Genomic DNA, 14,190 nt, shown 5'->3' with positions numbered 1-14,190 from the left:
AAGGCTTCCCATAGATTTCAGTTCATAGGCAATAAATATGACCCTTTTTAAGCTTTTAATAATAATTCCTTCACTCAAGGAAAAACAAAATATCATTCCAAATATTTTGATTGCTAAAGAAAGGCATGTAGTACTATTTTCCACAGTATTTTATGGAGACACAGGTCAGCACGGAGGAAAATGTTCACGCCTGTTTTCCCATAGGATGTTCAAAGAAACCCTGCAAAATTATTCTTTTCCATGAGATAGGAACAGCCTGTGTTTACATAGGCTAATGATCAAGAATTCTGCCAGAGAAAAAGGATAAAAGATAATGTTTTTGGAAGGGGTATTTTATATTAAAAATATTCAGGTGTGAGAATCTTTCATTTTTGAGAATTCCTTGAGTGAGGGAGTATCAGTAGCTCGAAATAGACATTTTTCTTGTGTGTTGGGACTGTGTTGATGAAACCAACCCCGTGACCAAAGATCTGCTTGCAAGGGGTTGTTGGACTGGGCCCAGCTGCTCTCACTACTCAGCAAGTGCTCTGCTGGTTCCCAGGGATGGGCAGCAATGAGCTACAGCTCGCTCTGAAATAGCAGAGGCAGCTTCCTGCCCTGTGCTGCATCTTGTGGAGACTTGTGGACACACTGGGTGAGAGTGGTGTGATTGATGTTGCTGAAATTGGAGTCCTAAGGAACTCAATATTACGCTCATTTGTACTGTGTCACATTGATATGGAGATGCGTTAAAATAAGTGACTTCTAAAGTGTTTGCTGATGGTGCTGCTGATTTAAGCGGGATTATAGCCCATTAAACAGCCAATGTATGACTGTCTTTGGCCATTTTACAGATACAGCCTCTGGCTTTAAATGCTTGAGACTTATACCCATTTGTTACGGTGAATAATTTTTTAGACTTTTTAGAGAGTGGTTGTGGGAGCAGTTTTTGGTTTCTCTTGGTAAATCCTCTTCTAGGATTTGTCTTCACACTCTTCACCTCAGTGTGAACAACTGACCCACGGGTGGTGTCACAGGTGACAGATGACTGGGAAATAGGGGAGTTAGCCCACGGCAAAGATAGCAAGGATAATTTCAGGCTTTTTAGTGGCAGAAAGCACAGTTGAAGCAGCATTTCTGATGTATCTATCAGGCTGAAATGGAAGAAGGCGGTGCGCAGGCGGTGCGTGCGATAGGAGAGCAGCTACCATCCCTGACTCCTAGATCCCACCTAGTTAACTCCTTGCAGCAACGCACCAGGGCTGCCAAGCACGGGGTTAAAATCAGGCCGAGCCGAGAAGGACGGAACCGGCTGGCCTTTCAGCCCCGCGCAGTTCTCCGGCGAGGGTCGAGGTGTCCCCGCTCGTCCCCCCTCTCCTACTGATTCGGTGACATTTCCGACAGTTCAAAAGTTCACGAGGAGTCTCTGGCGAGGCGAACCGGGCGTGAAGCTGGAGCGGGGACCGCCAGCAGGTCCAGCCTCGCCGGCGGGGTTGACCGGTGCCTTCTCCTCCGCCCTCTCTCCCTCCTCTCTCCTCGCTTATTTCCAGGCGAGACCTTGCTCTCCGCAGGTACCGCTCATCCTCCTCCCGGCTCCCCTTCCATCTTCCCCCGGCGCCCCTGCAGCATCTGGCGGCCGCGCAGGCTGCGCGGAGGGGCGCGCAGCCCGGGCGGGCCGGGAGCGGCGCGGAGCGGCTGTCCCCCCGCCGGCAGGGGGCGCGGAAGGGGGCGCGGAGGGGCGGGGGGGGCAAGCAGCGGTGCGGCTGCTCGCCGCCCCACAAAAGGCACCGCCGGCTTCGGGCTGCTCCGCACGCCCCGCGCACCGGAGCGCGCACGGACACGCACACGCACACACACTCTCTCACACACGGACACGCTCGCACGCACTCACACACACGGGAGCGCCGCGATGTGCGATGCGCGATGCGCGACGTGAGGCACCTCGCACGCCGCGGGGCCGGGGGGAGCCGGCGGGATCCGCGTTGCCAGCCCGCCCGCCCCTGCCGCTCCCTCTCCTCCAGACCCATCCATCAGCCTCTTCATCTCGGTCTGCTCCTGCCTTTCTTTCCTTTTCCTTTTTTTTTTTTTTTTTTAATTTTATTTATCTTTTTTTTAAATTTGCTCTAACTGTATCTACCCAAGCATAGAAAAAATGCCTGCCCGTGGAGCGAGGAGAGGGCACCGGGTCGGTAAATAAGAAGTGAGTACGAGCACAATGGCGTGTCTCCCCGCTCCCAGCCCTGCGGATGCTGCATGAGCCCTTGCTTCCCCCGCACCGGACCCCGGGATGCTCCCCGCGGCGGCCGGAGCTCCTTTGTACCTTGCCTGGCTCCTTTCCCCTCCCTTCCCGGCCCCGCTCGCGCCGCGCCCCGGCTCCGCCGCCGGCCGCCTCGCCCCCGCGCCGCTCCCCGCGGCGGGGGCGCCCCCCCCGCGGGGGCGGCCCGCGTCCCCCGGCGCATTGCACCGGCCGCGGGGAGGGGGCCGCGGGGCCAGCGGCGGTGCCCGGTGCCCGCTCCTTTGTTCGCCGCCGGCGGCCGCGGCGGGTCGGCGCTGCTCCGGGCGGGCTCGGCGGCTCCGGCCGCGCTGAGAGCGCTCCCCGGCACCGGCCCCGGGGGCTCGGAGGCGCTCGGGGGCTGCCACGGGAGAGAAGGCGGAGGCGGGAAAGGGGCTCTCCTCGCCAAGGCGCGGGACGGGGGGCCTGTGCCCGACCCCCGGGTGCTCGTGGGGCGGGGGCTGGAGCTGTGGGAGGCGTGACCGCGGCGCGCGTGGAGTGCCCGGCGCCCACCCCGCGGGCTGTGAGGGGTGTCCCGGGGCGGCCCGGGCTGGGGCTGCCACTCTCCCCCCGACCCCTTCTCCCGGAGCCGCGGTGTGTGCCGGAGCCCGGAGGGTTCCCAGGCGGTGACTCTGCCAAGCACCATCGCCTTCCCTGCAGGGACGCATCCCATCTCCGCCGTCCTGTGGGAGAGTTTCCTCTAGATTTAGACCTGATCTTTTCCCACCAGTGGCTGGAAAAGCTGTTTTGGCCGTTTAAAACGTACTGGTTATTCAAAACAATTTAAATATAGCTTGTGTGGTCACTGCTGTGACCATCTTCCCGCAGGAGACCTCTACGTGTGCTTGATGTGGAGGATTTTTTTAGTGCCCATATAGTTACTGGTAGTCACACGAGTTATCCAAGTACTTGATTGACACACTCGGCCACTCTTTTCCTAACCCGATGGGTTTCCGTAGCTGTAAATAGAAATACCGGCTCTAAATTCACGACTCTTCCAGTAAGCACACATGTGTTGTACCACTGCTTTCTGAGAGGTGTGATCAATAAACAATTAGCCCGTTAAGACTGGTATGATGAGCAATGTCTTATTTTTATGGTTGTGTCTGGGGAGTTTAGAAATGATCACATAACTGTACTCCGAGAGCATTTGTTGGAGCATAGGGCAAAATAGGTGAGAGAGATGAGGTTTTGTATTTTCCTGATACTTCTGTAACACTGAGGTAGAACACAGCTGGAAAAGATGCTTAGCAGTGCTTGAGAGAAGAGCGGACGTAAAGAATCTCTGTAGCAAAATACTACCTTGGAGTAATTAAGTGAAATGCAAGGGTGTAGGGGAAATCTACTTTTGGAAATGATTCAGTATCATATGGGAACAGACATAGAAAATGTGGCAAATGTGCATATGCATGTAAGGTGGACACTGCTGCTCAGAGCAACAGATATGTTGTAAGGTGTAATGGGATTAAGAGAAAGATTCAGCAGTTTAAGGATTCCACTTAGAAGCAACAGAATTTGATTAATCTCTTGGCAAGAAGTTTATTTAGCGAAATCTGAGTGGCACTGTAAACATTAACTTTCTTTTTGTATTTTTGCCAGTGGCGGCACCTGACTTGCTGGATCCCAAATCGGCCACTCAGAACTCCAAACCAAGATTATCATTTTCCACCAAGCCTACCGTGCTCGCTTCACGGGAGGAAAGCGATTCGGCCATTAATGTTATGAAATGGAAGACAGTCTCAACAATTTTTCTGGTGGTAGTCGTGTATTTAATAATTGGAGCAACAGTATTTAAAGCCCTGGAGCAGCCTCATGAGACCTCCCAGAGAACCACCATTGTGATTCAGAAGCAGACGTTTGTATCTCAGCATTCCTGTGTGAATGCAACAGAGCTTGATGAACTGATTCAGGTAATCCATACCAAACCCCTCATCACCTTGCCTTAGAGGAACAAATTATATATGGCAGTACTGCAGTGATAAGGGGCAAAACCTTTATAAGCAAAGCTCTGTATTGGCCGAGTGATGTAACAAGTGTTAAGACCAGAAGTTGAGCATTTGCATTTTCATGCAAAGCCTCATCATTGAAAAACTATTGCTATTTTTAGGTCCAGTATGTTTGGTAGAGGGCCTTTTCACTGAAGCCTCCCATTATGCTAATTAAATGATTATTCATCAGCACTATATATAATTAATAGTTCACAAAGGAATTGGTATATTGATTGTGCTTTACAAGTTCTGTCAATATTTGAAGTGCCTAATTCTGAGGAAGAAGCTACACCATCCATTGCCTTAAAGGACTCCTAATTTACTGTGATTTTATCAAGCTAGCGTTCCTTCCAGCTGTATGTTTCTTTATATTGATTTTGTTTTAAGTACAGGAAAGTACCATGGACTTCCTACTTTGATCTTAAATCTCAATTTTCTCTTCTTAAAAGCACATCCACAAATGATGTACATTGGTGTGTTCCTACTAACATGACTTTATCCTTGCAGGTCACCTGCCTCAGAACCATGGGAGATATTTATTTGCAGTAGCACAGAACTAGATCTGGAGCCTTATAAATCAATCCCCTTCCAACTTAAATCCCATGTTCTTATGAATATCCAGTGGCACTGGAGGGAATAGCAGAGGGCTGCCAAATTACATAATTTCTGTGCATGGGACAATGAAATGGGAGACTGGAGTGAACAGTCATGAGTTGACAAGGATTGACTCCTTCCTTAATGGTGGCCATGGGGCTATCCAGGTCTACAGAGTCCAAGATGGGACAGGGAGAGCAGGAGAGGGTGTTGGGCACCCAGACTATAGCAAACAGGAATTCTGGATCATGCCAGATGCATGGGCAGAAAAGGTTTCTGGAAATGTTTTTTGTCAGCAGATATGTCTGGGAGTTTAGAAGTTGATTTTACCGCTCTAGTCCAATCAGCCTTGAGCATCAGCATGGACATAGGAGCTTTCTTTTCAGTTTTAAATATAGAGTTCTGATGTGCTGACTTATTTTTATGGTACACTACTGAATTTTAAAGGTAAGCTGGGAAAATATCTTTGATTTTGTGTTTTCTCCCCTGCCTTGTTGCTAAAATTTGTTCCAAAACTGCTTCTCTTTAAATGCCTGTTAGACAGCTCCTCTCTCCACGAGTCCAACCAGGCATGCCTGAGGAGATGTTGCCGATAGCGATTTAGATGTGCAATAACTGTGTTCCAGTGGTTTGACCAGCAGAATGTGAGATAATCTTTCAGAGAAATATACAAGCACATTCTGATGAAAAATAACTCTTGTAGCTACTATAAATATCCTCCTATGAAATTTTTAGGTCAGATACTGTACTTGTGGAGATAAAAAAAGAAATTTTGAAGCAATATTATCTTACATCATCTGTGAGATGGACCTTAAGGCAAAAAACTGTTGAAGTTTGCTCTGGAGTACTTAGATATTTTAGCATTTATGATTCCCTGCCCAGAAGCACAGATTGATAATAAAAAACCACTTCATCAGCATTCAACGCCCATTTGATGTTCTGTGTAAAATAAACGAGTTTCATTACAACCATCAGAGCACAGATAACCATATCAGCATTAGCTTCCATCTCCACTAATGACCTTGCCACAACCAGAAAAACACAGGCATGCGAAGCATGGGGAGGTGACACAGCATCCCACAGCACGTGGATGAGAGACAATTGTGGGAAGAGTTCGCTCTGCGTGCTGTTGGGGTAAATGGAAAACTTAATTTGCCCTTGTTCCCTTCTGCTCCTCTGTAAAGAACACCACAATGTGGAGGGTAGGCGTGTGCTGTTACACTCCTTTCATAGGAGCAGAGCTGGGGCACAGGGAGCCTGTTTGGGTGCTTTGCTTCATGCAGAGTAAGTGTTAGTGAATGACATCAAGTTGTTTAAGGATTGGGAAATTCTGCTTGCCCAAAGTAAAATGGGAAAGGAATGGTAAAAGAGAATCTCAAATTAATTTTTCCAGGTCTAGGCTGTAATCTCACACATGGGGTCATATTTCTTCCCTAGCTGCCACTTTGTCACAAAAACTAAATTAGTGAAATACATTTTGTGTCCCTGGGACTATGTCTGGCTGCTATTACAATATAAAGCAGTGTTTCTTTAGTTTTTGTTGAATGTCTGTATGAATAAAAATAAATAGTGCATGCAAGGAAAAAGTAAATGTTATTTCAGAATTCACTGAAAGCTATAAAACTGAATATTAATATGCATTAGAGTAGAAGGGCACTGGAATGATTAGTTTGTGTGAAGAAAATTACAGAGCTTACAGAACGTAATGTCTTCTTTAATGAAGTATTTACCTTGAGTCAAACTATAATGAAATTCATTGCAACTTTTCTTTTTGAACTTCATGTTCTGGGAATCCAGATACTGGTTTGGCTCTTTCATGCTAGTCATTGTTCAAGGTGCTTGTCATACCAGGCTTTTTCAATCTTCACAAACTTCTGCTCTGTAATTTAATCCTTATTCTGAAGCAGGCTTGACTACCCCGAGACTGTCCACAGGCAGTACAATATGTAGTAGCTTATTCAGGTAAGCACAGCAGAGAGCCTGGTTGGAGAGCACAGATTCATCTAAAATAAAAGTACAAGTGGAATGACAGTCCAGTTTCCAGCACCCAGGAGCTATGGAGTTTCCAGCACCTTGTCTAAAATCTTCCTTTTTTCACAAAGCTGTTTAAAACAGTGTTGTGTGTTTCTATAAATACACACAGGATAGGGATTTTTCCCTTCCTGACTTCTCTATCCTTATTTTATTTCACCAATCCCCAGAACTTCTTCTGGTACAACAATAAATACTGTTGCCAGCTCTTCAGCAGGCACAGGTTTATTCCCTGGGTTTTGAATTCCTGAAACCTAGTATTATTGTCACACTGATTGTGTGTCTCCTCTGGGTGTATTAGGTGAGAATTATACTTTTATAGACACCATATATTTTATATAGATGTAATATATAGGGCAACAGAGAGCTGCTATGCAGCCTAGAAAATGTGCAAAGGTAATGGAATAGAGTGCTTTGAGGATGGCAGTGAGGTAAATTCAGATGCCTCAGAAAAAGGACTTATGTTTTCCTCGTACCTTTGCAGCCCAGTCCAGCAGTGTTGTTTCTGCGCTGACAAAAAAACCCAAAAAAATGTGGTCTTCATGGCCTCTTCTGTCTCTGACTTCCATGGTCCAGTGTTGCAAATCCTTCAGTCTAAAGCACTTCAGTTACTTGTTGCCTCACTGTTGCAGAGTATACCTGCAATAAACCACAGCAATGCATGACCCTGAGAGGTATATTCAGGTACCTAATTCCATTGATATTTTGTGAGCACTTCCATTTAGTACCATATTAAAAATGTGCAGAAGTCATGCAGAGCGTATCTGTACACCCAAAAGACCAGTTTCTCCAGGCAATTTCAACTCCTTTTGCTGTAGCCCAAAGCCAGCATTAACAGCATTAAGTAGCTCACTGTTCCCAGTGGTGCTGAGGTGGGCAGTGCACAGCACTCAGTGGTGGTATATCTAAATGTACAACTAAAGAAGTACCCCAGGAGGGAGGCTTGTGAAAGTTCAAACACGACCTGGGTGAGTAATGAGAACACAACAGAGCAGCAAGCTGTGCAAGGTCTGATGTTAAACTTCACTTTTAAGAAGTTTCAGTTGGAAGGTCTTGCAAGGATCTCATTTATTAACAGATGAGAAAGCATTGGTTTGGTAAAAGTTATTTGTGATATCTAATACATTATAAAGCTGCATAGTGGCCAGGTTCTTTCCTACAATTTCTTCTTTTGGAGAAGAACGCTCTACAATTCATCATGAATGGTGTTTTTGTTTCTCTGTCTGTTCCTGCTCTCAACTTGGCTCTGCCATGCAATGCAAAGTAATTGTCAGGTGATAGAATAAAAGAGTAAATGTAGTTCAGACTGTGTGGATTTAATGAATGTGTGACAAAGTATATAAACCTGATCTTCATTTATACTAAAGATTTTTTATGTCTTGTGTCCAACAATTTTTCCCTCTCCACTGAGCTTTTTGTCGGTAGAAGCTGATAGAAACCTGGGAGTAATCCAACTATGCACACAAATAAAAATGAGCATTAAAGAATGAAATAATTCTCTAACTGGAGCTCTTGTATCTAATTATTTCAATCTAATTCGAACTTTCTTTTAGTTTGTTGACTGTTTCCTATAGCAAGCTTGCCGCTAAGCATTTAAAATGTTGGAGACATCTTCCAAACTCAGATGCACAAAATGTATAGCCAAGAACTTGGAAAAATTTCCTGCTATATTTATGCACCTGTGTGTGGTAGCAAATATAAAGAGACCTTGGGTTACACTGCTGATGTTGAGGTGGCACTCGTGTCCTCATGCAGTGCTGTGCAGCCACAGGATACTTTTGTCTCCATGACGTCTCCTGGGGTTGTCTCTGGGAACGGGTGAGCCTGACTGAATTTGATATCTCAGCAATGTCATAAAATTTACTGTCGTTTCATACACCTCATTCCCTCTAGAAGATCCTGAAGATCCTGTGGAGGAAATAAGGTGCATGAAAAAACAGTGAATTTGCTTTCTCCTTGCCCAGAACACATGTTATTCCTGGGACATAGGGATGTGGCCAGTATTTTGAATATTTTGTGCTGTGGGATGTCTTGGCAATTAGAAGCAACTGTTTGTCCCCCTGCCAAAGAAAAAGCTGATTAGACAAAAAAAAAAAAAGAAAAAAAAAAGATAGCAACTTTTTATGTAAATACCACCTAATTATATATTTCTCAGCAGTTATTTGTTCATGTTGACCTTTTTAAACCAAAATGGAAAAAAAATTCCTTTTAATATCCAAGAAAGTTGTTTAATGTATTATTTTTGCATACAAAAAAGGGAAATAAGAAAAAATTGCTTATTTTAAATAACTAGACAGTCCCAGAAATCTGTTGTGAATTATTATAGTTATTTTAGTGAATTAATTCTGAAAATTACTAAAGTGTTTTCAAGTAAAGGTACAATGGAACATAAGTTAATAATAGTTAATGTCTTGTTCCTTTACCAGAAAGTTCCTTCAAATATATTTATTCTGAAACCCTAACAAGTGGAAAAAAATACTCTTACACTAAAAAGCACAATCTTTTGATGTGTTCCAAGTGCTGTGTGTAGCAATTCTTGTCTTATAAATCCTTCATTTTCAAATCTGAACAAGTTTTCAGGGTGTTGCACCAAGCTGTCTCAGCAGTAATACTTTTGTAGAGTTTTAAATCCAGCCCCTTTCAGGGTATGTGGCTTCTTCTGAAAACTGAATGCCCACAAAAATGTGCTTGCATTTAAAATAAACAAACAGACCAAAAGAATTAATGGCCCACCAGGATTAGCTGAATTAATGTGGATCCCACAAGTCGATCTCCTTGGGTTCTGTGTGGGCTTGTGTCTAACGTGGGGAGAACAGCTCTCCGTGCAGGGGTCCAGAGTGGTGTGCCATTCCTGTTTTCATCTCACATTTGTGTCAGCTGCATTGCCCCTTTTCTTTCCATTCATCTCTTAGATTATGAATGAGACCGAAATAGGGATTTTTTTTTAATCTCCCTTGAGGACAAATGCTTTTTTTTCCCTCTTTATCTCTCTCTTGAGGGAAGCCTGACATAATTATGAATGACATGGGAGCAGTGTTTCGTTCTTCAAACTGGCATCACCAGAAAGTCATCGTGGTTTCTTATGTGATTAATTTCTTGTAAAAATATATAACTTTAAAGTATGTATTTGCTGTGGCTTCTTTTTTATAGTTGAAGGTAGGTAACTACATTAAGCCGCACCTCTACCGGTAACTGATTCTGTCTCCTTTAGAGGCTTCTTTACAATTTGCAGCCTTGTGCAGCCTTTGCTTTTGTAGCCACAAAAAAATATTTTTGCCTGAAAATAATTTTTCAGGTATATATTTAATTTTGATCAGGTAAGCTCCTTGAGCCCTGATTATGTAGAAAACTGTTAAAATAAAGAAGTGTAAATCCTTTCTCTCCAAGGGATTAAAAGGTATTTGAGTATGCTCTATAATTTTTGTAGCTAGGAAAACACAGGGATGCAAAGGTCTTGTTTTCAGAAGAATACAAAATTTATTTAAACAAGATTAAAATTTATTAACTAAACCTATGAAGCTTGAAGCAAATTTTATTAATTGTTTGAACCACAACATTTGCAGACATTTTCAGTCGTGTGAGCTGTATTTTACAGGTCCTCTAAGCAGGAAATTTTTGAGGTAGTTTGAATATACCAGTTTACCCTAAATAGTTAACCCTAAATATTTTTAGTCTCTCCTTTTGAAATTCCATCCAGACTCTGTAAAAGAAAGCAGGAACCATCCCATGTCAGGGTCCTATCCTGGAAGCAGCATCTATGCTTTGTAAAACTTAAAGCCTTGAAAAGATTGATAGATCAGCATAGAAGAAATTGAGGCTGCACTATATTTTATTTATTTATCTGAGGATCCAAAATACCATTGCATCCTTTTTTTTTAATGTGCCATCTGCATTTCAGTTATGAAGCTTATGACAAATTGCAAATATCAGTAGCAGAGCTGCCTGTCAATGTTTTTTTCAAAGCAATGAAAAAAGAAATTAAGGACTTTCAAAGGAGTTAAAACATGAGGCACAGGAGCTATAGTTTGAGTTGTTGGCCTGTGCATGTGCCTGCTCTTAGTAAGGTGTCTGTCCATCAGAGCACTTGGGCTTTATGTACTCTTAACTCTAAGTCCTGGCAGCTCTAACTTGTACAGTAATGTCCTGTGTCTCTTTTTCCTTTGCTGTGTCTGTGTCTCCTTTCTGCTTCATTCTGGTCAAGAATAAATGTGCAAATGCAGTTGTCTCCTTCCACAACCCCTCTCCCTCCAATTCTACCTGAATCCCCAGGTCAGAGAAATATTTATTAAATGAAAGACCTCTTTGAAAGACGTTTGACCACACCCTTACCCAGACCTGTGCTCCACACAGACACCCACCTGCTGTGGTTGGGTCTCAATGGGTTGCAGAAGCCCTTGGACTGTGTGTACTCCTTCCTTAGGCTCCTGCTGTTCTCCCTCTTCTGGTTCTGCACTCAGCTCCTGGAAGGAGGGATTTTGTTTTTGCCAGACTTTCTCTTGCCTGGGAGCATTTCCTCCAGGGACAGGACAGTTCCCTTTTCTATAGTAATTTTCTACATAGTGGTGTAACCGAAAGGATTTTTTTAAAGCGGTTTTTATCCTTCATGAGCATTATTTTGGGAGAGAATAACAAATAAATTCTAACTGCCCTTTGTCACTTCTTTGTTCAAGCAGATTGGTCTCAAACTTTTTCTGTTGCTTCCGGTGCTGAGACCCGTAAAGATTACATTTCCTTCAGATGAACAGTTTTATGGACCTAGAACTTAGCTTAGGCTGATTGCATCTGAATGCCAGCTTTTGTCTTAGAAAGGGTGGCAGATATGACTCATTAGTAAGTCAGTTCTGCAGAACAGCTGTTTGCATAATTCTACCAGTCTGTAATCTCAAGAAGCAAAGAAAAGCCTTCTTCCCTGAACGTGCATGTGTATATACACGCATATATATGTGTATGTACATACAGAGAATTTATATACATAGAAACCCATGGAGTTTTTAATGCTTATTTAGAAATAGAAATGTTATTCATTGTGTTTTTGCATGTTTTTAGATTAAGTAGCTGTGAAAGACGGTGAAAAGAATCCTTCAGCTCTTCAGCATGTGGGGTACTAGTCTCCAGTGCAGAGCATACTCATATGTTGTACAAACTAAAAAGAAAAACAAGGAGTCACAGAATTATAATACAAATATTATTGCAATCTCTTTCAACATCAAGGCCAAAAACCATGTGTTTTGAGGCTGGAGAGTTGTTTGCTAAGTGTTAAAAGCATCCTGGTGTGCCTTTGAACTGAGAACTAGGATTTCCATTCCTTGTAAACCAAAGCTGAAATAAAAACACAGGACTTGTGCAGTAGCTGGGCCATATGAGGTGTATCTTTATACTGTAAAGGGAGAGTGCCCTTGTCAAATGGCAACAGAACTATAGCAGTGAAGGAAGAAATCCAGGCTGAGAAATGGTTTTCAGAAACTTTGAGGCACATCTGACTTTTTGACATCACTTGTCAAGTGACTGCCAGGAAGCACAAGATAACTCCTGACAAGCTGGGTAACGAAAGCAAACACACTGGATTTTATCAGAAGCATAATTTGAGGTGCTTCTATTTTAATCTTTCAGTAGAAGAGCTGAGAGTAATGAACTGTTGTGTTACATCACTTCATAGAAGTGAAGTGACTGGAAGATGGTACAAAAACATGTATTCAGAGCCTGGTGTGGAACAAAGAGATGAGCATTGGAGTGACTGGTTTGACACACACTTATTTCTGCCTGATTTCCGTGTGGGACAACAGTTGACTACCAGAGGCCAGCCTTCACACTTTATAAGCTCTCCTTATTTTCCTGTGTCTCTGCAGACCCCCTTAGTGGATGTAGCTCTCTGCCCAGAAGGCTGGCTTTAGTCAGTCAATGCCATTGACTCCTTGTAGAGTCAGAGCACCAGAGGAATAAATCCCTGACCTAGAATAGTCTTCTGTTCTCAGAAAATGACTGTGCTGTTCAAAAGACTGTTTTCTCTCTTGTTTTGACAGAAGAAAAGTTACAGTATTCTATGCCTTACTCTGCAAAGCAAAGTTCAGCATGGCCTTTACAAAGGGATGCCTGCATGAAAACAGGAATAACACAAATCTGCACAATGTATTTCTAAATTATATAGGAAATGAAAAACTGAATTGAATTAAAATGTGATTTGTGTTCTCATGCTCCTTTTCTCAGTGTTCTGATTTCAAGCAAAAAATGTGTGGTGTGAAAGTGATGCTTATGTGCTTTTGGAACTCTGGTCATGCCTGGCTTATCCACTCTGGGCTCAATCATCTCTGCCTCTTTTTTCTGATACTCTACTAAAGCTTGTTCCCAAATGTTGTTGCAAAGCCAAGTAGTTGGGATGTGTGGGTGTAGTGCAAGTGAGGACTTGATCTGAGACACACTTCACGCCTATCCTAAGATGCAGTACAGAGGCAGCCTAAGAATTCACCTAACTCAAAAAATGGGAATTCTCTAAACATTTTTAAATATGTCAAAATTTTATGTCAATCCTCTTCACTATCAAAAAAAAAAAAAAAGGGGGCCTGAATTTTTTTCCACCATTATAAAGATAATTAAAGAAGAAAAACATATTACTATAAGTGTAATCATATACTATTATTTTTAAAATCATTGTGCATAGAGGCCTTGACTGGGTGCTGGGTGACTCACCCTCTGCTCAGTCTTTAGTCACCTCATATGAAACAAGTACTAGACAAAGACTCTGGAGGAAGGTAAAACAAGTGAAATAATCTGCATAATTTAAGAATTTAATCTGTCCACATCCCTGTTGTAATGCTGACCAATTATGCAGTGTTGAAACAAAACTTATTTTTGAACCAATTAATTTTGTATATGGAATAAAAAACTAGAAAAATCGCCACTGAGGAGGTCAGTTAACTTTAATACTGGAAAATAATTTCTATAAGGCAGGAAGTTCCCATGCACAAAGTGTTAAAAGGCTGCAACATACAATGATTGTACAGACTATAGAGCTTTCATGATTCTGCTTTTAGGTTCAAAATGCACAGTTACTGTCACTATTGTGTCAGTTAGGATAAGCCAAAGGTTTCAAGTAATGGGAGGGAGAGAAGGAGGGAGGCAGGAAGGCAGGCAGGCAGGCAGGCAGGCAGGAAGGCAGGCAGGAAGGCAGGCAGGAAGGCAGGCAGGAAGGCAGGAAGGAAGGCAGGAAGGCAGGAAGGCAGGCAGGCAGGCAGGCAGGAAGGCAGGCAGGAAGGCAGGAAGGAAGGCAGGAAGGCAGGCAGGAAGGAAGGCAGGCAGGAAGGGAGGCAGGAAGGCAGGCAGGAAGGGAGG

The 14,190-nt window shown here is 43.5% G+C and overlaps 1 protein-coding gene across 1 annotated transcript in view; it reads left to right on the top strand.

Annotated features, from left to right (window-relative positions):
- The first annotated feature begins 1,733 nt into the window (after positions 1-1,733).
- The window catches only part of KCNK2 (potassium two pore domain channel subfamily K member 2), an 80,829-nt gene continuing 68,372 nt past the window's right edge, over positions 1,734-14,190 (top strand). Inside the window, exons 1-2 of the mRNA XM_015623465.2 lie at positions 1,734-2,179; positions 3,851-4,161. Coding sequence (XP_015478951.1) covers position 2,179; positions 3,851-4,161 — 312 coding nt within the window. The 5' untranslated portion in view covers positions 1,734-2,178. The remainder of the gene's footprint in view (positions 2,180-3,850; positions 4,162-14,190) is intronic.

This window comes from Parus major, chromosome 3, assembly GCF_001522545.3.
Source record: "Parus major isolate Abel chromosome 3, Parus_major1.1, whole genome shotgun sequence".
Taxonomy (NCBI): Eukaryota; Metazoa; Chordata; class Aves; order Passeriformes; family Paridae; genus Parus; species Parus major.
This window is presented reverse-complemented; position numbering and strand designations above follow the sequence as displayed.